At 40.1% G+C, this 26,809-nt stretch overlaps 1 protein-coding gene across 1 annotated transcript; it reads left to right on the top strand.

The window, feature by feature from the left end:
• Positions 1-11,390: 11,390 nt before the first annotated feature.
• Positions 11,391-26,518, top strand: adad1 (adenosine deaminase domain containing 1 (testis-specific); the record flags this gene model as incomplete). The annotated part of the gene is made up of 12 exons (XM_080036081.1): positions 11,391-11,547; positions 12,076-12,213; positions 13,373-13,543; positions 14,963-15,034; positions 15,258-15,383; positions 18,965-19,088; positions 21,743-21,913; positions 23,414-23,489; positions 23,638-23,794; positions 24,327-24,561; positions 25,949-26,081; positions 26,405-26,518. 12 exons carry the CDS (start codon positions 11,391-11,393, stop codon positions 26,516-26,518), a joined length of 1,674 nt encoding a protein of 557 aa, XP_079892207.1.
• Between the last annotated feature and the right edge of the window lie 291 nt (positions 26,519-26,809).

The raw sequence follows: 26,809 nt of genomic DNA, 5'->3' as shown, positions 1-26,809 counted from the left end.
TCCCACATCAGACATCAAGTACTGTACGAGAAAATACAATGGCTCAAGTGGTCAGTCCTTAAATGGTTAAACACTTGAATTAATTGAAATTAATGTAGCAAGTAGTGCCACATTTCTATTTTTTAAATAAGGCAATAACTGTACCGGCACACTTCATACATCTGCTGATACTGTATGCTTCTAACTTGTGGAATATTGCTGCAAATGATTTGGAACATACATATTTAACAGAAATAGAAGCAAAGTTTCCATAACATTTAGTAACATTATATTACTGGTAATGTGATGTGAGACAGCTTCTTATAATGTGAACCAGGATTGAGCCAAATAAGTTAATATCAGTCATTTCAACTGTCCATCCAGCCAGGGAAGAGCACTGCCTTTATGAACAAAACAAGGACTTCTGGGACTGAATGGTCTGTTTGCCAAGTTGGATTGATTTCCACACTGCCTCTGAAAAACCGGAGTTCTCAAAGGTCTTATCATTCAGTATTTAGGCCTAAACTGGAGCTACATGTCAACCACAGACATCCAACATCCGCTCTGTGCTTCCAGCAGACTCCAGTCTCCTTCACACGCATGTTCCCTTGATGATGTAAGTGACACACATGAATGACCAATTGATGCCAAGAATGTTGCGCGGGGGGATGAGTCACAGAGCATGGGGCAAAGGACAGTGATGACCCGACCCCCAACCCTTCTGAAGCCATACAGCCCTGCAGCTTCAGCTCGCCCTGGCCCAGATATGATCCAGAGGACGTCGGCTAGATGGGGCATAGGGCCATAGCCAGGGTTTGCAGACGGACATTAGGCCAAAGCCAGAGTTAAAATCCTATTAGTTTGAGTTGGGAATCGGATTATCGTCGTCGAGAATCACTCGTCTGGCAACTAGGGCCTAATTTACGCCAATCAACGGCAATTATTGAGGGGAAGGGAGCCCCTATTAGAGAGCCTCATCCACTTAGTCTAATGAATGGGGAAGATTCAATCTCGAATGTGGAGACGCATTGGAGAGCTGCAGCTGAACGTGACTGCACCAGCAGGATGAAGGAAAGCTACTGTTATTTATCAATGGCGGGGTGCTGTCAGAGCAAAAATGTGTTAGCCATGGGGCGCTAGGCTCTGGTTTCTGATGGTCCTGGGGCACTCTGTCCAGTAAAGCAGTTAGTGTAGCTCTCCACGGACCATTATGTGTATATCATACTTGGAAAGACATATGCCTATGTTTACATCAGGTATTAAACCCAGAGAGAGGGCTGTTTTATCTTTCATCATAAATCATAAACTTGGAAGTCTATAATAATAAATTTTCCATTCAGACTGCACTCCGTGGGTATTGACAGTGAATTGCATTAAATGTAATACTATTTCAATTAAGATCCTGTTTCGATTACATTTGTATAGATGATTGGGGATTCCTACTTTGAAGTAAATACAAACCTGCAGACTCACTTTTTTTTTTTTTTTTTTACTATGTTGCAGTTTAATGGGGTTAATGATAAATTATATTCTTAACGTCACCTTATTGTTATCATTTCATACCACCAAGTATTTTACACTGTAAAGTCCACACATTTGAACGAAACACATTGTGTGACATGTGTTGGTGCCATACTGTAGTGTAGACTTTAGTTTTATCTCCACTCTTACACTGCCCTCTGCTGTAATAAAAGCGAAGTACCACATGTGATTTTCATTGGCAGCTGAACTTTAAACTATGCAAATATCCTTCATAATCCCAAACATGAATCAATAGCTGTCATATATTTTAATGATGTTAATATTGAATGGAATTCAGTAGACTTAAAAAGTCCTACAGTATTAAATGCCAATTTAGAAAGTCTGTTATTGGTTCATCAATCATAATTGTTGTAGGCGGATGCAAAAACAAGACTTGAACAATGGAAGATTGATTTATATACATTACACATGTGCAAGTGTCTGTGGCAATGTCCAAACTACATGGGATCCTGTGTGTCATGTAGTGCCAATAGTTGGGTGCCTCATTTCCTCTTTTTTTTTATCCGCAAATAAAATGTTAAATAAAAGAAATAAATGTTTTTTATATGAGTTTGACAATTATGGTGGTGTCCTTAAAATCTCAGTCAGCGGGGGGAGGGGGGAATTCCACTGCCTTTAATGGCTTTCAGTTGGGGTTTAGCTTTCCCAAACTGGATAGAAGGTGCAGAGACGTGCACCAAGTGAAGTTATTAATAACAGCAAATATTTCCACAGTTGCGGGTTACATTTCCGATCCAAGCAGTTGCAACTTTTCCGTGCTGAAAAAACAACCCCAAAATAGATTGATAAAGTTTTCAACCTATATCTCTCTGACAATTAAGCCTTCATCGCTTAGGAACATTCAATATGCACTGCACAAGGATTGTGCCCTGGAAACATAAATATTTGTTGTGTCTATTTCCTAACCCCTTTTAACCTTTTTGTATGATATGTTGGTTAATTATGGAGACATTTAGAAATGTAAACATGGCCCCTTTCTTTTACTCTATTAATGATTTTTTAGATGACAGCATTCAGGTTACCACTAACTTAATATTAATTGTTTCTGCAAACATGAGCAGTAAATTAACCAAAGAGATCTTCCCCCTAAAAGGAGAAAAAAACAAAGATCAAACTGCTTCTCTTCCAGCTTCATTAAGGAAAACTGTGTTGTGGTTGGGGCCACACATTAAAGTCAAGTGACTCATCTTTTTTTCCTTTGTCTTAGCTGTTTATGGGAAGATAAACAGGAGGATGGAGCATGCTAACTCATTTCAGACCGTGTCCTTTCCCTTTTCAAGTGTGACTGATTAGAGAAGTCAATTCAAACTTTGTCCCTACACTCTGCGGGGGTGTGAAACCTTGTTCCTGTGGTGACCTTCACTGCTCACTAGATGTGGGCTGTTTGTTCCATTTTATGTTTACTGTCTCGAGATTGCTAAACATTGCCCCCAATAAGGGTACTTCATTGTTTGGAAAACTGAAAACACTGAATTCACTAACCTTTAATAATGACCCTTTATTATAAAAAGTTTCCGTCTTTTGCTTGTAAGCAATGTTAAGCTTCTAGCCACAGTTGCACTCCAGCAATTAGGCTGTCAAAAACATATCTTTAAATATCCAGCAACCATACTATCAGTTATTGACGCTAACTGTATGCTAGAGATATCTATACTGTGTACTTTACAGGCATGCGAGTGGTGATGATAATACAATCAAGTACAACAGTACAATACGTGGTAGCTCAGGGTGAGTGACCACTTTCCACTCTCTAAAAACGAAACTCTGTCCCACCCCCACACTTGCTATTACCTGTAGGATATGACGCCAAATGAAATCAAATTTAAAAGGGGAAAACGTGACACACAGGGTACCACATTTTCATGAATTGGAAAGAAGTACAAGAACAACTGATTTAAACAATCAAGAAAACAAACGATGAATGTACATAAATGGCCGGAATCAAACATACAAGTCAGTTACTTAACTTTCAAAATATAATATAATTTTAACAGGAAAACGTGCAGATTTATTCAATTATATCCTCAATGGTTCAACCAGGCACAATGTCTGGATCCCTGATGCAATACTTATTTCAGAGCCTGACTTTCTGTCTGCAAACACATAATGTTAATCATGTAAAAACATGATTTAATTTGTGATGCAGCAAAGGGAAATTCAGTGATAAGCCTGATACAGTCTGTTGTTGCTACAGTGAAAATATTCGGCCAAGTCGGACCTTGTCCTTTTATCATTGTTGGACACTGTGCCTTTTTATATTTATATATATATATATATTTTTAAAGCAGGAGAGTGTAAAAAACCCTAAAACCATTAGTGTAAGGTGACAAAACCCAAAGCACACAACTATAAGTGATCCGGATAGGGACATTCCTGAACTGCAAAACTAGTCACTTAGAGGACACTAGCGACTAAAATAAAAATTGCTCTGCTGAGGGTGTCAAATCTGAGTTGATTTTGTCTTAGAAGATGCAAACCGCAAAGCAATAGTATGGTGTGTGATCTTTGCCGTCAGCATATGTTTAGGTCTGAGAGGAGGAGGAGGAAGCTTCCCCTGGGTAACGTCATTCAATATAGGTCTACCACAACTTTGAAAGAGGAAGCAAACTTGCGATTACCTCACACTTTAATTATTATTATTTATTTATTTACAATTTACACCGAGTGTAAGTGGAACTTAATCTAATGCAATTGCATATAACTGTCTGTCACACAACTGCAGGACCAACATTGAGTGGGACTTGACTTGGGTCGAACAGGCCAGTAATACATGTTCACACTTAATCATAAACTGTTCCAATCATTTTATAATTTTTTTGGTTGCAATCTGTTATTTAAAAAATAATCCTAAACTTCAGACTGCCTTGTCAGAGACCAACACATCATAGACTACTAGCCTAGTTTCTGGGATCCCACTGGTTAACAAGCTATGTCCCCATAGGAATGGGCCGGTATGATATTGTGATGGTAATTATGATACACTAGACTGCACTGGCGCGAGTTGCCGTAGTAATTACAATGGCCGAACTACGCCTGAAAAAAGTGCAAATATAAACGGCTACCTAGCGGCTAACTAAAGCAGTGAAAAAGAGCATCAATCTAGCGTGCATTAAACGGATATAATTTCCTTACAATATTTTCACAGTGTAGGCCTACGCTAAATAGCCCACTTGCTAGCTTGTGAGCGTTGATAACACACCCACAGAATTAAGCGAGAATAGGCTAGGCTAGTGCCCATTTAAAGTCGGCGTTCCTAATGCATGATGAACTTGGAGCATATCCATCTCGTCTACTCCGAATTTGAGGTCGGAAATTGGAAATAACAACTGGACAATTTTCCACTTCCGACTTTTATAATCATAATAATCTTAATAATCATGTTTTACAAACGATTGAAGCCAGTATCTAAGAGAACCCCTGTACCCGGCTGTCAGTGAGAGTTGCAGGCCAAGCTGCCTAAGAGTCAAAATAAGATTTGGGGAACTATGAAGGGCCCACTATGACCCCAAGGTATGACCCTCACCCTTCACAGATGTAATGTGAGGAATAACGAAGTGACCACATCTGAGGGCAAAAAATTTAGCCTACCTCATAGTCATAATTAAAAGCCACATGTGTGAAGCACATTAAAGCTGGGGTATAGAGACAGTGTGGAACGCGTCATAATCGGAGGCCACGCCCATCGTGGGGGAAAACAATGCACAGCGCTCCATTCACTTTATATTGAATGACACCCGTATTCGGCAAACAAACTTAATAAAAACGTAATACAACATGCCTTTCACAAATACACGTTACTTTCTTTAAAGCCACGACTCTTGTCTGTCTATACGAGCTGTTTTGGTGAAAAAGTATTGAGTAATTTTCAATATCGAGACAAAACTCTTAACTAATGTATGCTGAATGCTAGGCTAATGTTAGCCTTCTGCTGTAGGCTAACCATAGGCTAACCCTCACGGACGGGAAAAAACACCTCAATATTGAAAATTACTCAATAATTTTTCACAAAAACAGCTCGTATGGACAGACAAGAGTCGTGGCTTTAAAGAAAGTAACGTTTATTTGTTAAATGGATGTTCAATTACGTTAAAATTAAGTTTGTTTGCAGAAGACAGGTCTCCTTCAATACAAAGTGAATGGAACGGTTTTCAACGGTTTCCCCTACGATGGGTCCGACCGGACAAAAGCACCTCAATAATGAAAACTACTCAATTATTTTTCACAAAAACAGCTCATATAGACAAACAAGAGTCGTGGCTTTCAAGAAAGTAACGTTTTTTTCTTAAATGGATGTTTGATTACATTTTAATTAAGTTTGTTTGCAGAAGACGGGTCTCCTTCAATACAAAGTGGATGGAGCGCTGTTCAATGTTTTCCCCCACGATGGGCGTGGCCTATTTCATGCACTGTCTCTATATGATTTGGGAGAAAATAGCAGTTGGGATAGAGATTCGAATCCAAATACCTGAACCGCTCCACTTGTGTTCTCTCTGGTCCCTCCCTGACACGCTCTACCTGCTGTAGCTCCTCCCTCCGAACGACAGTTATGTGCGTTCATGTCTTTTCAACTAGTGTCTTTCCCGGTCTTTCCTCGTATCCTTGCTGTCCTAGCGGTGTAAGCAGTTGTTGTTAAACGGGAAATAGGACATTTAGGGGCCGTTGATTGTAGACATTGCTGTTTATTGGCTTCCGTAGTGCCAAACTGTCAGACTGCTAGGGTCGTGAACACTCACGCAACTGATGCAACAACGTCATCGGTGCCAAAGTGAATGGACAGTCCCAACAGCCAATAAGAACGGAGAATCAGAGCCTCACTCTGATTGGTCAAAGTGTACATGAGCAGGGGGCGCAGGGGAGCCTGTAATTAATCTAATTAATTACAGGCTCTGTGATTAATTAATCTAAATTAATCGCATACTTATATGACACTTTTATGCCTGTTTATAAACAACTGTATAGGCTACCGTTCGTTTCTCTCTCTCTCTCTCTCTCTCTCTCTCTCTCTCTCTGTCCGTCTCTCGTAACTTCTGTCTCCTCCCCTCAGCGAGGTTTCTAAATTAAATAAATTCACACACACACACACACACACACACACACAAAGGAGGAAAAAAGACAGGAATATCTGCTAGGAAGAGTGTGAGGGTGTCCGTTAGCGGGAGACGATCGCAGCTAGCAAACAGAAGTGAGACGGAGGAAGATTGAGAGATACTGTTTTGAACCTACACTGTTAATTAGGCACCCACTAAACCAATAATGCACAGACACTGCGGAGAATAACATAAGACGTATTCCTACCTTCATGCTTATTTTCCCGGAGCAGCCCATAACACATCCATATAGCCCTCTCTATGCTTCTTTATTTACTGTTTAATCCCGTGCGGGTCGTTTCCGCAAGCTACAAGTGCAGCTCCGCTATCGTCTCACCTCTTTTGCACCGGGTCAAAGGGCAATATAGAAGTGCGATTAATCTGCGTTAATTTTTTTAATCGCGTTCATTTTTCTGTGATTAATTAATTAAAATTAACGCGTTAATTTGACAGCCCTAAATATTACATTAAAATATGTTTAAGACTAAACTTAACTTGTGCCTCATAGTGGGGGAAAGTGAGACAGTGGCTCACTTTCCCCCACCACCACAATTTGAGAAAAAACTACCTCTCTTAGCATTTCAGGCTAATCTTCAGTTATCAGCATCACATGGTTTCATATGTTGGTAGTTCATCAACATGTATGATATAAGTTTTTCTACGTGAATACATTTGCTTTGGCACAACAGTTGATAAAGTTGACAGCAAGAACATTTACTTTTACATGCAAAATACCTATTTTGGTGAAAACAACATGCTTACCACAGCACCATGGGGTCCTCTCTTTCAGGGCCATGGGGAAATGAGAGGGGCTTGAAAACATATATCTCACATGACCACAAATGTTTTCCGTTGCCTAGATACAGGGGGTGGCTCACATTACCCGATGCCTCAGATTCCCCCGTTCTCCCCTACATGAGCGGTGGCTATTTTTGTGGGCGGCACACAGAGGCAGGGGAGAGCAAAGTGATGAGTAGATATTCTCAGACCACTTCACCTAGGCTACATATGGCTAATAGCCTATGAAATTTTTGCCAAATATTACAGTGAAAAAGTTACCCACCCCAGCTTTAAGTTACAGTACACCAATCTCAGGAGCCCTAAAAAAGTATTTTTATTCAACAGAACAAAAAAAAAAAAAAATTATTAAACTTTCATGAAAATACTGTAGGCCTACTCTTTTATGACAGTTTCTGACCTGATATGAATCGGAAAGCCTGAAAAAGGGAGGCTGTGCTAAATGCAGGCAGGGTCAAACGACACCGCCTAAATTGAGCACCGCCTGCGGGCTGCAGGCATAGCCTCGTTTGAGATGTCGCCGTCTTGCTAAGACCTGCGCAATTATGACGCTCGTCTTGCTGAGCGCACAGCATTATGGTTAAGGCCCAGACACACCGGCCCGATAATCGCCGTCGTAGAGTCTGGAGGGGGCGGGGACACGAATCTGTTTGGTATGTGCCGTGAAATCGGTCGTCGTAGATGTCGTCGGGCTTCTTTTGTTCAATCGGCGGCGGGCAGTCTTTCAGTTGGAGCAATTTGATTTGTGGAAGGCTAGCGAATCAGTGAAGCCCGGAAGTGAGGCGGGTAGCACAAACAGCTAACAACAGTTAGCCATTGTTTTAATGTGTTTGTTTGTTTTGTTCAGTGAGTACTCACATGCATCAACCCTTGTTGGCTGCTCGACACCATGCTCGACACTCTCTGCTAAAAATGGTGCTCTTTATGGTCCATAAATATAAATAAGTATTTCTATCTATGTTTATGGTCTAGATAGCCGTCCCATCATTTCCGGCTTCCGTATTTTTTCGGGCCACAATACAGATTAGCGCCGCCTGCTGTTATGGAGACATTACGTCCCGCGCAAGCGCAGAGCGTACGGAAAGTCAGCAGTCGGCTTGGTGTGTTCTTTGCACTTTTTTGGCCGCAACGGGAAGACTGGAGCTGCCAGAATCGGCAAACTCCATTTTCAGGTAGTCGGACTGGTGTGTCCTGGCCTTTAGACTTTTTGTCCGACTTGCACCTGCGGCTGGCTGCGGCTCGGCTGCATGAGACTTTGAAGTCCCGCGGGATCAAGATGGACACAGACACTGGGGTTGCGTTCCGAATCGCATACTTTCTACTATATAGTATGTAGAAAAAAGATTTAGGATGTCCTGATTCTTGTGGCCAGATTTAGGATGGTTAGAAGTACCCGGATGTCCTACTTCATGCAGCCAAGATTGTTAGTGTTGAAAACTCATGTGAAAACTGCATCCTATTTGGGCGATTCTGACCCACAATCCATTGCGCACGTGAAGTGACGTCACATCGACAAAGCCTCCATATGAAAACAAACAGGGATGCGACCACGACGGATATAAAAGCAAGAGGCAAGATCAAGGCGCAATGTTATGATGAAATAAGAGAGTAAAGTAAAATTTCGGAAAAGGTCGGAAATTTCGAACTTAGTAGTTCCGAGTTCCGACCTGTCTGTGTTCCAGTGTATCTGCTCGGGAAAGTATGGACCTCCTTTCTCATCCAAATAACTAAACGTTAGGCTACAACAAGTAATCGTTGCCAGGTACCGGTAGATCCAATAGACTATAATTCAGCCGTGACTCAACATACTGACTTCAAAATCACTTTTTTAGCCAGTTTAACGGTTCAGATTGTTGTTGTGACGTAATCTGCGTCATCTCAGTGAAGTCGGGAGAGGCAGACATTTCCCGAGTTCCGAGTTCCGAGTTGAACAACCGTTTTATTGCACTTTTCCTTGTCGGAAGTCGGAAATTTCCGAGTTCCGAGTACAAAGGAACGCAGTATATGTCCCATTAGTATGCCTACTGCATCCTAACTAGATTATTTTTATCGTCGGATGTAGTATGTAGAATAGAAAAAAGAAAGAGTATGCGATTCGGAACGCAACCTGGAGCAAGTCGCTGCAGTTTCTCCCCACGGGCTGCGGGAGCGAGATGTTTGATGGGAAACGTCTTGCAGACAGGCGGAGCTGGGCGCTAATTGGGAGTTTAAACCCCGTGCCTTTGATGCGTTTCCCCAATTGGTTACGCAAAAGTCTGACATCACCGCTCAAAATTAAATTACGATCCATTCTCTTTGATTTTAATTTATGTTTAATTATTAGGCCTACACCGCAGTGTATGCATTTAAACAGAAATATATTTAATGAATGAATGAATGAATGACTGATTGAATGAATGAATGAACGAATGAATGATTTCATTCAATAATTCATTAAATATATTTCTGCTTAAATGCATAGGCTACACTGCGGTGTAGGCCTATTGATTAAACATAAATTAAAATCAGAGTTAAACCTCCACTGATCTGAACCCTTGACATATAAATTATTTGGAAAGCAATAATTAGCGTGCAGGTTATAGATTTATTAAGTGAACACAAACTTGAGTCACATTTGTGGTGAAGTGATATCTTTATGCCATTAAGATTAAATCATAGCCTTATTTCCAGTAATCTAAATGGTCTGGGAATTGTATGTTACATGTTACACATAATAATAAAGTTCATCATATCCATCTCTACAATAATAAGGAATCTTTTATTAGACCTTTAACTGTCTTTAGGCCGATCATATTCGTTATGTGAAGGGAGAAATACTGAACCTCCTTTATTTGGATTTGTAAATTATTTTTCATCACTTTAAAGTAGGTTTTCTAGTAAAATAACAAGGAAGATAAAGATGTGTGGGGAATGGGGATATATCTCGTTTCTTGTTTTGAAAATGTCCCTCGCTTTTGAAGTGTTTACTCCTCTTTGTTTTTTGTTCTGCTTCTAATCGGTTGTAGCATGTAGCTCTTCTACGAATAAGTTTGCCTTCAAAATAATACTAGAGAACGAACTGCATCCGCAACAAGGACGCTACTTCCGACGGTCGAGCCGACTCGGAGCTGTCCGGCTTCAGTCAGGCATTTAGTCACTCCCCCGACTGCACTCGGCTACTCTCGTCTACTTTCCAGACGAGCCGAAACTAGGGTCGAACGAGCCTATTCCTGAGCTTCTCACGATCTCTGCAGCACCTCCAATCAAGCTCAACTGCCAATGCACGTGCGTAATAAGCGTCCTCGCTCCACACGGTGAGACTTCTTTTATACAGTCTAAAAATGAATTGAGATTAAAAATAACGCTGTGCTGAATATATTTAGTCTTTGTCGTTGAATTTAAAGTTGAGCATTTAGCGTGCACCTTTGATAGAAAGTTAGGGTCGTAGCTTTCGTGTTGGGCCTCGTGAGTTTGGGTATTCTATAGGCTACATGTTTTGCTAGTTTACAACATTGAAAAGGTAATTTATTACGCTAACCTTTAACCTAACCCTCATAATAAATGTGAGGAGTAGAGGTAACACTTAAAACGTTAAACTCTTAATGCTCTTTTGTAACCATAACTACGGTTCTAGTAATTCATTTGTTACCTTGTTTTAAATCGAAATTTCTGTACACAGTAGGTAACCACTTTGTGCTATTGCTAAGGTAATGATAACTATCTTTGTTATTTAACTATCTGTTTGCCAGCTTTAATTGATGACATTGTTAAAACTGAAATACTGCATATTTGTGAGGATAATTCAAGGATGCCTAAAAACATTTATTTGATTAAATGTGAATTAATCTACCAATTGTTGACCTAACTGGTCATACAAAGTAAGTCACTGGATGCTCTTGAACCATTTAAAGGAAACTCTAGCTAACTTGTGTGTTTGCGTCGTTTTTGGTCAATCATGTAGTATATTTGGGTGTTCTCTTCTCTTCAGTTATCATAACTATCAGGATGTTTCCAACCCGTGGATCATTTCAAGGATCCAGAGGAGCCTCTTTTGCACAAATCCTCACGAAGAATTTGCCTGCGAAGTCAGAACCGGCGGAATCATTCAAACCTCTGTCCTCAACCTCAACCTCAAATGGTCCAAGCAAAAATTTCAAACATGGTGAGTTTTAAATACCTTATTTTTTTAAAGAACACAAACACACAACTGTAAAAGTGAACACACCAACAAAAGACAAAATGAACAAATAACATGGCGTACTCTACTTAACAGGTTTCTAACGACATTGTTTAAACTAAAGGTAAATGTTAAGCAAAAATTCAAAAAGTTGTCATGAAGGTCAGCGCTGCTATATAGTCCTGGAAAGGCTGGAACGGATTTTCCCCATATATAGAGTGCTTATTCCAAACCTTAAGAATAATCTTTATAGCGATAACCATCCCATACGGGATAGAAAAAGCTTAAAGTCTAGTTGTTGTGATGAGCCTAGAATATTTTTCTATTTCTGGATACCATGGTGAGTTTTAGTATAGGATTCCACTGATTAAGCCGTCTGCAACATCCATCAGTCATACTTTGGAAACGAATCCAGATAACTGCATTCATCCCGTTCTGTGCAGTCTGGTTTGAAATATAGAGGTTTAAAATTAAATAATTCCATTTCTACACTTCTTCTTTATTTCATCTAAGGTTATGTTGGCAAAAAAGTCCCAACTCAAACGCTGATTAACAGATACAGGGAAGGCGTGCTCGATGCTGTGTCTTTACTCCACCAGCTCGCACAGACTCTGCAGTTCCACCTGGAGTTGAAGGAGACGGTAACCACAGGTAAAGATTATTTGCATAATGTGTGCATTCAATTGCACTTTAGAGACCAATACTGTTGTTATTATTCATTGGAAACATTTGAATTATTTATACTTGACAAACATGTACAACAATACAATTTATTTTGCCTGTGTTCAAATGCTTTAAACTTGGTCTTGTGATTTCTGATGACTAGTTCAAGTAATACATTATTAAAGGGTAACTACACCCCCTGTTAGAGCTACTGCACGATTTTGAAAAATGCTTTCAGACCATGGATTCTGAATTCCGTTTGAGAACCATTGTTTTTAAACATTCCGACATCAGCCGGCCGACTTTCGGGAGGGAGGGGGCGCGCGGTGTCTGTGAAGGAGGGGGCTAGCTGCTAGTAGCTGTCACTCAGGAAGATCTGAATGACATGACTTCATTGAAATATCGAGTGACACAAAGTCTAACGGCACTATCGCTACACAGTGAGCTCATATGCCACACAGATAGGTCGTCTGAGGTGGAGGACTTTCTTATTCTAAATTGTTGGCGGGTGTTTCTATCGTAGTGTTAGGAGACCGAGTAGCGCAAGTGAACGAGCGGCAGTCTGTGTGTGAGCGAGGAGAGCGAGCGAGCGGTAGCGTGTGTCAATCAAGTGAAGTAATGAACAAGTCCGGGTCCGTGTGTGTGTGTGTGTGTGTGTGTTATACAGTGTGAGATAATGCAGACACACTGCCGATAGAAGTGAAGTGTGTTAACCCCCGAAATAACATCCTTGGAGGGATGGTATAACAGTAGTAGCTCATGGATCAGCCATGGACCTATGAAGAGCGTGACCGGCTTTGCGGCGACGTGATGACGTACTACTGTACCAAAAGTACAGTAGTACGTCATTTTTCGAACCCGATGGAAAAAAGTTTTTTTCAAATCTTAGTAAAGTTCTAAAATTATTTACAATACAAAACATTTCTTAAATTGCCGATATTTAACATATTGCAATTTTTTTCAATGTTAACACCAGCATATATGTGTTCCTTAACAACATAGTGATTTAATTCAGCTTCTATCTCAAAAAACAAGTAAAAGGGTGCAGTTACACTTTAATCACAAGATATTCAGACTTTTTTGTTTTTATGACTGCAACAAATATACATTTTTATTATTGATGAATTTGCCAAATGTTGTTTCTCAGGCAACATACCAGGCTTTTATTTTGCATTCTGTGTGGTGATTGATGGGGTCGAGTACAAGACTGGCATGGGAAACACCAAAAAGGAGGCTCGGCTCAAAGCGTCGGAGCTCGCTATGCAGGACCTGCTGCCCACCTTGGAAAGTCTGAATTATGTCATTCCTGAAGCATCAGGTTAGAGCTTATTGTTGATCAAAATATAATGTGTTTTTGTAGCAGACTTTGATGGTTCCTGTAGTGCTGCTGGTAAAAGACAATTACTATTGATGTTACAGAATGTCATTATAACGTGGTGAGACAAATTTAGACTTCCGTCCCCTACAGCAGCTCAATTATTTTCTGTCATACCCCCCCTAGGGGACAGAAATCTTTTTGCGTTTCTCCCCCCGCCCCCCTAAATTGAAATACTATTGAGAACCTGCTAATATATATTTATTTATTTATTTATTTATCTGTACAAAACCACTATATGAGTTTCTGGCACGAGCATTCTGCATACAATCACCTTATCAAATTAGATAACAAAGATTAGCTGAGATAACTTCTGCAGCAAAAAAATTCAAAGTTCAGTTTATTAGCTCAATTTGTAACATTTAAACAAGACTGCTCAGTCTGTGTGAATCTCAGGACAGAGAAACAAGAGCAAATGATTCACTGAGGTTTGCATTTCATTCAAAACATTTTTAAACTGTAAACATAGTTAAGGTGGTGTTTATTTTATTATTATAGGCCTTCTGTGATGCAATAACCAATAATTCATTAATGTTATTATTAGTCTACTTGCTTGATTTCTTTTTAAATAGCCTACAGACACACTTGGAGACACATGTGGACATTTATATACTGCAAATCGTGGCCCTTCGCGCGGATATGACCATACACAAGCACACATCGCGCTTGCTAGCACTTTTTTTTTTGGTCAGTTGGAAATCAAGGCAGCCCGCGCCCCCCCTGACAACTCACGGCGAGAAGCACTGCCCTACAGTGATAATTCCTTTGAATATATTCACATTGTTGATTATCATTTCTCAGAGATTTAATATTCTTTCATTAAAAATATATTTTGTTACATTTGGACATCGTTAACATGAAATTGCCCCTGCTATGTCTCAGGAAAAATTGTAAACGGATATATTTCGATGTTCACACACTTTAATAAATGTTTATTCACGTTACTAAATGTAGGATTAAGCTAAACGGTTCTGCCATTTAAAAGCCCCAGACAAAACTCTGTGCAGTGATTTTTTTATGAAAACTCAGGCTTAGACCTACAATATTGATGTTGATGAAATGTGAGCGTTGACTCGTCGCAACAGCCCATTGAAATCATTAAAACAGAAAATAAGCTTAAAAGTAAATGAAGGTGCATTTGAAATTATCTAAAAACCCCTTTTGTCTCACTCAACATTTCAAGGAAATATTCAGAATACACTAGTTGTGGAGTTTTTATTTATACAACCTGTTTATGCTCAGTTGGCTGAGCATACAAGCATTTAAAAAAAAAAAAACGTCTTACATTTTTTTTTTAACAATAAAGCACAGTATATTCTAAGGTGGCTCTTATCTTCATTTCTATGTCTGTGTTTTCCGAAGATGTCCCTCCACCCCTGCCAGTAAGAGAGGAGCCCTCCATCCCTGACATCCATCCTTGTAGATCCATTCATGGTAATTCCTGATTCCTATATGACTCTCTCTCTCGAGTGCGGCCCTATTTATGAGATGGCAACATAGTACAACTTATCAATGACACAAACATCGGAAATACAGAGGCATGCTGCACCAATCTTGTTTTGATCTCTTAACAAATGGTAACATACCTCACTACAATACATATACTGTACATTCAAGTTTGATATTTTGTTTTTCTTTTATCATCCATTCTGTCCAGAGAGGAAAAATTCTGTCAATCTTCAGATTCCTAACGCTGTCAGGGATCAGCTCACTAAACTGATGAATAGCCACCCAGAGTTCTCTGCCTGTGCAGGCACCACAGCAGCATTCATCATTCAGACCTGTAAGTGAACTCTCACAAGAAGTAATCTGAAGGACATACTGTAATGGTCCAAAGGTCGGTTAGTAAAGCTTTTTACATTTAGTTGTATCTGAAATTATCAGTCTAATTGCAAAGTTGAATAATTATATTGTAGATAATATAATTTTTTAATTTGTCTTTGGTCTGCACATTGTGAAGATAGTTTAGCATTTTAAACAGTTGTCAGTATTAGATTAGATGTATGATATTAAAACACAATGGCAACTTTCTTAAATTAGCCAGTGAAAACTTCAACAATTTGTGCTGTATCTCTTATAATAACGAAGACAAATTACACTGGATAATGACATTTAAAAAATAAAAAAAAATTCTAGTTGTGGGTCAAACAATTAAAAAACTATTTTTAGATTTGTTATGACTGAGTATACAGACCTTTCCATAGATTTTACTACAGTATACAAGGTGAGTTCAGGTGATTCAGTATAATTGCAATGCAAAAAATATGTCAAGATTTTTAAAGCCTATGTCTCTGATTAAATAGATTTTCTTGTTTATTATAGTTCCTAGGCTTACCGATTTGATTGCTTACATGGAATATGTTTGTTTTGTTTATAACCCTTAGAAAATTACTGGTGATTTCACTTGGCTCAATTTAGAGTGGTTAATCTTTTTAGATTATTTATTGCAAAGTTTGTACAGCTGTGCATCGTAATAATTTGTTCAATTAATTAGGTATACTATTTACATAATACTACATACTGTATTATTGGGAGGAAGGGTGTATTTCTTGCTCCATTAGTGGCGCTTTTCCATCTCTGGTATCAGCTCGACTCAACTCGCATTTTTGGCGTTTCCACCGCAAAAACATGGTACCTGGAACCTGTTTACGGCTGTTTTTTTGGTATCGCCTCGCTCTAGGTTCCAAGCGAGCTGAGCCGATGCTAAAAGGTGATGTCGGCAGACTGCCGGCCGCTGATTGGCCAGAGACTACCGGCTTCATTCTGTTGTATATTCTCCCAAACTGTCCGGGACTCTTCGAGTGTATTTTGTCTCGCCGCGTGCAGCCTTCTCTGGCTCTTTTTCAGTTGATTTGCGTCACAGATCAGAAAAAACTTAAGGAAATGTCCATATATTCGCAAAGCTCATCCAGTTGTGTTAGTTGTTGGGGATGTTACTTAAAATATACTGTACACGACACGAGAGGAGACATGTAGGGCAGCTAGCAGTTAGCCAGCTGGGACAGAAATGTTAGCGACCGATTACATTTAGGGCTGGCCCGAATTATTCAAATATCCGAGTATTTGTTTGTTAAATTAGTATTCGGAGCTCAATTCAGTATTCGGGATATTAGTTTTTTTTTTTTTTTTTTTTAACAGTTTTTAAATTTTTTTTTGCAAAAATACCTCAAACTGCAACATATTTATTCAGAAAATAATAAATATATACACAAGTTATACAACAATTGTAAAATACACATTAAGGCTCATTTATGCTCCAATTCCGTGCGTAAATAGAGACGTACGTTTACAACGTTATATCCGTCACTGCCCTCATACTTCCATGCGTTCTTTATGTTGGAATGGACATTAATCAAATCAACCATTAGTGGGCAGCAGCGCCGCTCAGAGTAAAAAGTTACTCAAATAGGAAGAAGAAGAGTCAAAGAGTGAATTAACTGGAATAAATATTTTATAATGGGTCCATGGAAGAAACAGCTTTAGCGATATAGGCTACTACCGTAGCGATGGAAGAGGCTAAACTGGAGGCTGTATTATAGACAGCGGGGGTCTGAGGTCATTAATCACGACATGTCAAACAAACTAGTCTCGCACGGACCTCCGGTACTTCTCTATTGCTGCCGTCAGCCTGCTGTCTAGCTGACAGCCTGCCGTCTAGCTGACATTCATCCCCGTGCGATCCCTGCTCCTGCTGCTATGTTGTAGTTGTCTGTCACTGTGCCCCAGCCGTGTATGTAATTTCGTACCAACTCACACAAACCTCTCCTCAAAAGTTAAGACATTTTCTAAAGTATTATGTCTTTCGTTTGTGTTTGTAAACAAATGTACAGTAAGTGAAAGTGAACTGTTGGCTATGCGCCCCCTTTGATCTTCGGTAGTAATGCTTCTCTCTGTCCGTTTGGTACGCATCCGCAAGCTTGCAGGATACGTGCAGAAATACGGATGTAATGTACGCAGAGTACCGGACAGAAGGCTCCGTCCGTATCCGTATGCGTATCTAACGTAGAGCATAAATGAGCCTTAAGACGTTAATTTAATATATATCAAATTATTTGAACTTTGACCTAGTTGGCCGCTGTCTTCTCAGAGCGCAACCGGTGATATCAGCTGTAGGCTACGTGATGTTACCAGAGCAAGGCAAACTAAAAGCGGCACCAAGCGCAGTAGGGAGAGAGAGATGGAGGAAGAATAGAGAGTATGTGTTCCCCTTAACTCTATACCACAACATTAGCGCAATTTTGGAAGGAAAAGTGGCCTAATGTTTGGCGTAATGCTAACGTTAGCTTACCTTAGCTGTTTGTTTACGTTCCTAATGCAGCGCTGCTATCGCCTATCATCAACAGTGACTTGCTTGCTTCATGGGAATACGCGGTCAATAATGGATATAATATGGACACAAAAGACTATCAATATTGGATCTTTGTATGGATTTATAAATCGCCGAAAAGATGCACGTTCCTGGATGAATTGATAAGCTCATGTACGGGTTACGATGGCGCATAGGACAGCTGATTTGGAACGGGAAAAACAGCTGTTTGCCTCCACGGGGAAAAAGTAAGGAACTCCGAATTTACTACCGTTCGAAAGTTATTAAAGCATCAACAAACTACGCAGCTTGCTGTCTTGGCTCACACACTCGGTTTCAGTGAGTACATTGGCATTATTAATGTTGGTTTGATGGTGTATTTTTCTGGAACGAATATCCGAATATTCGCTCGGAAAAACCAACAAATACTCGAAGCTTGAAAAATGGCATTCGGGCCAGCCCTAATTACATTACAAGCCTTGGACTGCACTGATTACCTCAATAAAATATTCAGGCTGAGACACAGCTTGCATTTGAAAACACGTATCCTGAAAAAAGCACAAAACAGTCTTTATCATGGCTGTGTTTACGTGCATAGGGATGTACGTGACGCATCCCTACAGCTGACTGAGTGGCAGAGTCGCACATCGGGACACTAATCCTCCCTTTTAATGGGCCGTCGCAATTTTCTTCTACTATCTGCAAACGGATACAAGGGGGGTATTTTTTAAACATTTTCCATACATATTTTGGTGGTTGGTTCAGTTAATAGTACAACTGCTCGTAATTTCTGCTTTGCTACTTGGCTCCGAGTCGGCTTTCTGCCCCTTTGTATGACGACCCCGCCCACGTCCAGGAGGTACTATTTGCGGTGGAAAACGACCTGTGCTGCTACCAAACCAATTTGAGCTAAGTCGAGTTGAGTAGAGAAGAGCTACATGTGCGGTGGAAAAGCCCCATAGGTCTGCTTAGAAACAACACAAATAATGCATACAATCAACTTTAGGTTTTACAGTCAAGCAGCCAATAGCTAAGTTCTGTACATACTCTCTCCATAGCCAGCGGATGTGAGGTGGTTGCTTTCGGCACTGGGAACTTCAATACCAAAGAGAGTGCTTTGTCAAGTGGACGTATTGTGCACGATTCACATGCAGTGGTAACTGCAAGGAGATCACTTATGAGGTCAGATGCAAACAAATCCTTTGTCATTATCCTGAGATGCAAGTGTACATGCACTGAAAAGTGAAAGCATTATTTTTATGTTTAAGTTTTCTTTTTTCAATCCATAGGATTAATTCATATTCTAGAAGCTTTTTTGCTTTCACACTTCCAACCATATAGCAAGTAATGGATATTTTCAATGATCCCCTGAAAGGCTTCAAACATCATGTCAAAACACTATTGTAAATACCTTGAAATACTAAGTTTGCAAAATGTGGTAACACGGATGACACATTTGTTGTCATCCATGAAATATAGATTCATAATCAAGCTAACATAATTTTTATCTTGGGCAGACATCTTGTTGTCAACCCCACATTCAAACTGGAAACATTTATTTTACTCGTCAGGAAGAGCTAGTAGAAAAGTTATCTCAAAGTGTTAATACATCATCACAATGGTATGATATACAGTATCTCACAAAAGTGAGTACACCCCTCACATTTCTTCAACTATTTCATTATATCTTTCCATGGGACAACACTGAAGAAATGACACTTTGATACAATGTAAAGTAGTCAGTGTACAGCTTGTATAACAGTGTAAATTTACTGTCCCCTCAAAATAACTCGACACAGAGCCATTAATGTTTAAACTGCCGGTTACAAAAGTGAGTACACCCCTAAGTGAAAATGTCCAAATTGGGCCCAAAGTGTCAATATTTTGTGTTGCAACCATTATTTTCCAGCACTGCCTTAACCCTCTTGGGCATGGAGTTCACCAGAGCTTCACAGGTTGCCACTGGAATCCTCTTACACCCATTCATGACAGCATCACGGAGCTGGTGGATATTAGAGACCTTGCGCTCCTCCACCTTCCGTTTGAGGATGCCCCAAAGATGCTCAATAGGGTTTAGGTCTAGAGACATGCTTGGCCAGTCCATAACCTTTACCCTGAGCTTCTTTAGCAAGGCAGTGGTCGTCCTGGAGGTGTGTTTGGGGTCGTTATCATGTTGCAATACTTCCCTGCGTCCCAGTTTACGAAGGTTGAGTGCACATGCTCAGCGTCATATCCAGAGGTTGGCTTTGGAAAATAGACGTATGAGTGCTGCCAGCATTGTTTAAGGGCTTGAAGGGGTGGGGGGTCAGCCTGTCAGTGCTCAGACCATACGCCACACACTGCATCATACTGGTCTGCATGGCTGTTGTCCCAGAAGGAAGCCTATTCTAAAGATGATGCACAAGAAACCCCACAAAAAGTTTGCTGAAGACAAGCAGACTACGGACATGGATGACTGTAACCATGTCCTGTGGTCTGATGAGACAAAGATACACTTGTTTGGTTCAGATGGTGTTAAGTGTATGGGGTGGCAACCAGGTGAGGAGTACAAAGAAAAGTGTGTCTTGCCTAGAGTCAAGCATGGTGGTTGGAGTGTCATGGTCTGGGGCTAAATGAGTGCTGCCAGCACTGGGGAACTACAGTTCATTGAATGCTAACATGTACTGTGACATACTGAAGCAGAGCATGATCCCCTCCTTTCGGGAACTGGGCCGCAGGGCAGTACTGCAATATGATAACGACCCCAAACACACCTCCAAGACGACCACTGCCTTGCTACAGAAGCTGAGGGTAAAGGTGATGGACTGGCCAAACATGTCTCCAAACCCAAACCCTATTGAGCATCTTTGGGGCTTCTTAAAATGGGAGATGGAGGAGCGCAAGGTCTCTAATATCCAACAGCTTTGTGATGCTGTCATGAATGGGTGTAAGAGGATTCCAGTGGCAACCTGTGAAGCTCTGGTGATCTCCATGTGCAAGAGGGTTAAGGCAGTGCTGGAAAACAATGGTTGCAACACAAAATATTGACACTTTGGGCCCAATTTGAACATTTTCGCTTAGGGGTGTACTCACTTTTGTTGCCAGCACTTTAGACAATAATGGCTGTGTGTCGAGTTATTTTGAGGCGACAGTAAATTGACACTGTTATATAAGCTGTACACTGACTACTTTACATTGTATCAAAGTGTCATTTCTTCAGTGTTGTCCCATGAAAAGATATAATGAAATATTTGAAGAAATGTGAGGGGTGTACTCACTTTTGTGAGATACTGTATATACATAATTTCACGATAGTCTTTTACATTAGGTTTAAGATTAAAGTACAATACTACTCCCTATTTAAAATGTGTGAATCGAGTCATTTTGGAGGTTGTTCACACTCAGCTGACATCTCTTGAGCTAAAATATAGATTTTTGATTGTGTGTAGATTTGAACTTGTACTTGCATGTCTGTCTGTCCTGGTGAGTGAGATTTCCCCCCTCTGTTGCTCTGCCTGAGGTTTTCATTATTCAATGTTACAGGTTTTTTCTGTTAAACAAAAACAGGTTATATGGGATATACCAATAAATTTGACATATCTTGTCACTGTCTCATTCATATTAGTACATCGGATAAGCATAACAATTGTGCACTTTTTGAGAAAAGCATGACATTTCTAACATAGTTAGTACATGCCATAAGGTGTATTTTAAGATGTGGAGGGAAGTCAGATTTTGCCCGTGACGGCCGTGAGACGCCAAATCCAAGATGGCCGACATTCCGCTGGGTATAATGTTTAAACTCTCATATATATTTAAGATGTAAAGACTGATCCATTTTCTTGACCTGTTATCAGGTTTCTGTACCGGCACCTGTTGATGTTCTTCAGCAAAACGGCCAATTTGACAGAGAAGTCAATCTTCCAGCAGAACAACAGCAGCAGCCTCCTTAGCCTGAAGAGCGGGATCACTCTCCACCTCTATGTGAACCAACTGCCAAAGGGTGCTGCTCAGATCCCTTCTAAATTGTGAGTGTTTATCAGTTCATCGTCTAGAGGTTCTCACTGCAAGTTTCTCACAAGGCACTGGAGATTAACGCCTCGTTTCCTCATACCTGTCACTCGTGTCCATGCAGCCGTTAATATACGGATAGTGCTTCTAGTATCAAAGGAAATGTGGGGTTCCGTGTCTCTGGCGATGCCGCACAGATCACAGGCACTCTCACTTGTGTTAAACTAATAAATCTGACTTTCATATCATACTGACAAAGATGATGACTGTATTTCATATCTAACTGATAAAAACGATCAGACTGTATAGCGTAACATGTATATATAACTTATAATATTTTAGCAGAATAACATTACTCTGATTCACAAAGTGTTCAAACTAGATGAAAAAACCTTTTTAATCATTTAAACTGACTTGACAATCAGCATTAACTGAATGGAAGGACATTGCATGTTAGCTAACCTAGCAAACTGTCATACGGTCCCTCCGAAATCCACGGCCAAGTTTAACAAAAATTAAAGTACTTTCCACGCATAACGGACACAAATTACGGAGGGGAGAAGTTTCAGAGGCACATCGGACATCACGGAGAATCGCATAGGAATGAATGGACTTCCGGTTGACTCGCATCCGAGTATGTACGTTTGTGGAAACGAGGCGTAAGTGATGTCAAGGTCTTCAGTAGGGCTGTGTCAAATAATCTAAATATCGATATATCGCGATACTTAGTTTCGCGATATCAGTATCGATTTTTATAACTAAAAATCGATATTTTTTTATAAATTTTATGATTTTTTTATTTTATTTTTGCTTTTCAAGGCTTTATTGACAGTGCAGAGACACAGATATGAAATGGGGCAGGGAGGGAAAGAAATTCAGAGAACAACCACAGGTCAGATTCAAACCCATGTCTGCTGTCAGGCCTGAGCCTCTAGGATACTGACTATTGAAGTTAAATCAGTTTTGTTTATAAGAACACTTAAGATTCACTGTGTCAAAAAAGCACACTGATGTGTTTTCATTTTCATTGTGTCCTGTACAGTTAGTACAAGAGTGAATTGGATTTGTTATTTTGATGTTATGGCAGCTGCAGCAGTGTTTGATCATATGCAAAAACCAAAAAAAAGGAAGAAAATAGTAAAGGAAGTTGTGAATTAAATAGTTTTGACTTCATTTGTCTGTGCAATTATCAATATATTGTGCTGTTATGTTTGACAACGCAACTTGTTTATGGAATATCGCAATATATCGTGATATATCAAGATACACAATATATCGTGATATATCGTATCGTGACCAGTGTATCGTGATACGTATCGTATCGCGAAGTCCTTGACGATACCCAGCCCTAGTCTTCAGTAAGGAAAAAGTCATGAAAATAATACTTAGAAAATGTTACCCTATTTTGTAAATAATGTGTAGCTGACATAGGAGATAATGCCAAGGTAAGGTAGCGTGAATAATATTTTTACAAAATGTAAAGATTTCTTTTGCTTAGCTCTGTGCTATTTTCTCAGGCGCCTGAACCCGCTCTCCATTTCGGCATGGCAAGTCAATAACGAGATCAGCCTACACCTGTCAGTGGAGGGCAAGGTGTTGTACTATACTTTCATCTATGGTGTTGTTTGCTTTCATGGTATATACAACAAAATAAACTTGCATGTTTCGGCTGTCAAAATATAAATATCATTGCACTATCGCTGCATCATTACTAATTGATATACTGTATTTTCTTTTAAAGGTGTTCTCAGTTTTCTCGTCGGCCTTTGATCACTCTGCCTCCAAAGTGGTCAGCATGTCCACTACAGACAAGCTCACTCAGTGGCAAGTGCTAGGATACCAGGGAGCCTTGCTCAGCCACTTTATCGAGCCCATCTATGTCCAAAGCATCCTTATAGGCAAGTCGAAAATTTAAGTCATGCTCCTTAGCCCAGGACCCTATTTAAGTTTGGTGCTACCTTTTTCCAAAACCTAACCATGTCGGCAGTAATCTGTCTGAAACTACACTGTGTGACGATATTGTAGCAAAATGTCAGACTTCATGATGTGTGTTGGTACCCTGATTTGAGAAGTCACTGTTGACGTTTACTGAATTGTAGTGTATGTACAGTATACAAGAAATATAGCCAACTACAGTATAGCCAGATACTGAACTAGTACGCAAATTCATATAGTGAGTTATAAATTATACTTTGACAAAATATATAATTTACAACAGGAATGAAAATCTCCTATGCAAGGTTTCCTAGTCAGCTTTTACAAAACACACTAATATTAGGTGTGCCTGTCCATGTTACTCTGTCTTTACCTCTTCCTAATAATTTTGGCTATATGTATATAGTATTTCCCCTACCATTGTCTTGGGGGCATGCCCCCCTCAAGACTACATGTTTTCGTTGAGCATTTTAAAAAAAATCTTAAATTCTGTAGGTGACTCTGGCTGCACTAATATCCATGGCATGGAGGTATCTGTGAGCCAGCGTGTGGAGGGGATCACCTCCCAGCTGCCCATGTTCTACTGCATGGTGAGGCCCCACATCAGCCTGGTGCCTTCTGTGGCTACAAACAGCTCTAACAGTGGTCAGCTGACCTACGGTATTAACTGGAGCGAAGGAGACAGCTCGTTGGAGGTCGTTGATGGCCTGGAGGGCAAGACTGTGGAGGAGTAAGGATGACTGTTTAGGAAGCTGCCACTAAGACCCCATTTCCACTTGGCATTAACATCTGACTTTTGTAATCGGATCACATGAATAAAGCTTTAACTACAGGTGAAAACACTCTCAAGACGCATTGAGATCGGATCACAAAAACCACATTCGGAGGTGGTTTACGTCCGTTGTGACCGTTGTGTCCGCATTAATTTGGTAGTGGAAACACCAATGTGACTCTTGTCCACTTTAGGGACCTCCTACTCAACTGCTGCCCCCTGCCTGAGCGGAAATACGTTAAAAGTGCATCACTGGCGTTCATGCAGCTTTTATAGAAGCCTCATGAACGTTAGTTGCATCCGCCAGTATTGCAAATGACAAGCTTTCTGTCCTCTGGTTTCATTTCACTGCGTAAATCTGAAAACACGGAGAGCTGCAAGGCAACGACTTTCTGTTCTTATCCGCTTAAAAATAAAAGTCAACTCGCGTTTGGCTCGTAACAGGCTTTTAATGTGAAGGCGCACAGGAAATATTCTGTTCGCACGTAAAGTAACTTAACTGCATAAAGCCGTGTACTGGTGGTGGTGACAAGAGTGTAGCAGACGTTAGAAAAGCCGCCCGGCAAACACACATCTTTCACCAGCCAAAGTGGCGTAATAACTTACTCGCCTAAGAGTTTTTACTTTTATATACTATCTATGATATTTCCCGCATTTGGCGAGTGTTAATGTAGAGCCCTCTAAGCAGTGTTGTGCATCGCTCCTCCTTGTCTAAATGAGACAGTAGCCTATCTCTTCAACCTAGACTTGTAATTATCTTCGCATGTAATGCATTTTAATAGCAAATGCGATTAAAACTGTGGCACTGTACAGCCCTGTATGTTTACTTGTTTGAACCCCACCGGTTAAAAACAGCAATGCAAACGGAAATGATGTACGTGTTGATTTAAATACAGCGCGGGTAAATGGAATCGGATCAGAAGTAGACAAAGAAGTCACATTTGAAAATACAAGTGGGAACACACTGATTGAGAGCTGTCCACTTGTAACCAGATTCAAAAAGTCAGATGTTAATCCCAGGTGGAAACAGGGTCTAAGTAACTACCAGATTTTGCATGATGCTATTCTGGCAATATTCTGGTCACATTTGCTGGCAACTAGTTAAAAGTGTGACGCTTTTTCATTCTTGTTATTGGATCTGTTTCTAAATAAAAGATTGGTAACATCTACACATCTACTATCGTTGATCACAGCATAATTAATGCAAAATTGTCAGATTTGAAAGGCAGGTTACCAGCAACAATTTCCATTGACTGTCAGCTGTGTAGGGATGTACTTTTTTTTAAATAATTTTCTGGTGGCTTTCCTTGTTAAAATGTTTCTTTACACTGAGTCTATGTTTTAGATCACCCTTTAAGAGTGGCTCTGCTCTGGCAAGCCGTCTGTGCAAAGCAGCGATGCTGCACCGCTTCAAGTTGGTAGCCAAAGAGGCCCAGAGGCAGGACCTATTGGCAAAAAGTTCCTACAGAGAAGCCAAGGTAACCTTAACAGCTCCTGCCCACAACCCTGTGCAATGTTAACACACTTGTGTTCCAACATTGACATGTTGCAACACCGATCCTCTTACATTCACTTTAATTCAAAAGTCCACCAAATTAATAAATATACTTAATAATTAATGACAAAATATTTGTCTGCTCCAGTCATACAGCTCTTAATTTTCTCAGTGGCTAGCCTTTCGTCATCTAACATAATTTGAGTAAAGCCTACCTATTGTATTGACTGATAATTCATGTGTTCAATCTGCTGCTTTTCATTTTTGCAACACAATTTTTTCAAAACTTGTATCTTGTCACTACAGAAGATGGCAAAGCCTTACCAGGAGGCCAAGAACGTGCTGAGGGCGTACCTGTTGCAGCAGGGCTTTGGCTCCTGGCTGGACAAACTTTCGGTCAGTGATAATTTCAGCATGTGAATAAAACTACATTATCAATGGAAAAAATCCTCATCCTGAAGGCAATTATATTCTAAAATGTTTAAACTTCAGTTTAGTTTGCGAGAAGGACTTGTTTCACTCTGCTGGTAATATATTGCAGTTTCTAAAAGTTCATATTTTAAGAGTAGTGTTTGTGAACTGGGGTCTTAGACCCTCAGGATCCGGTTTGATATTCAAAAGAAGAAAATTTGATACATTTGTATAAAAATTAAAAGGTAAGCAACCGGCCTTTATCAGGATAATAGTTTTCTGCCTTTAGTTGACATACTT

The sequence above is a fragment of the Ammodytes marinus genome (assembly GCF_949987685.1).
Source record: "Ammodytes marinus genome assembly, chromosome: 10".
NCBI lineage: Eukaryota > Metazoa > Chordata > Actinopteri > Uranoscopiformes > Ammodytidae > Ammodytes > Ammodytes marinus.
The sequence above is the reverse complement of the archived record's forward strand: the minus strand, read 5'-3'. Positions and strand labels throughout refer to the sequence as shown.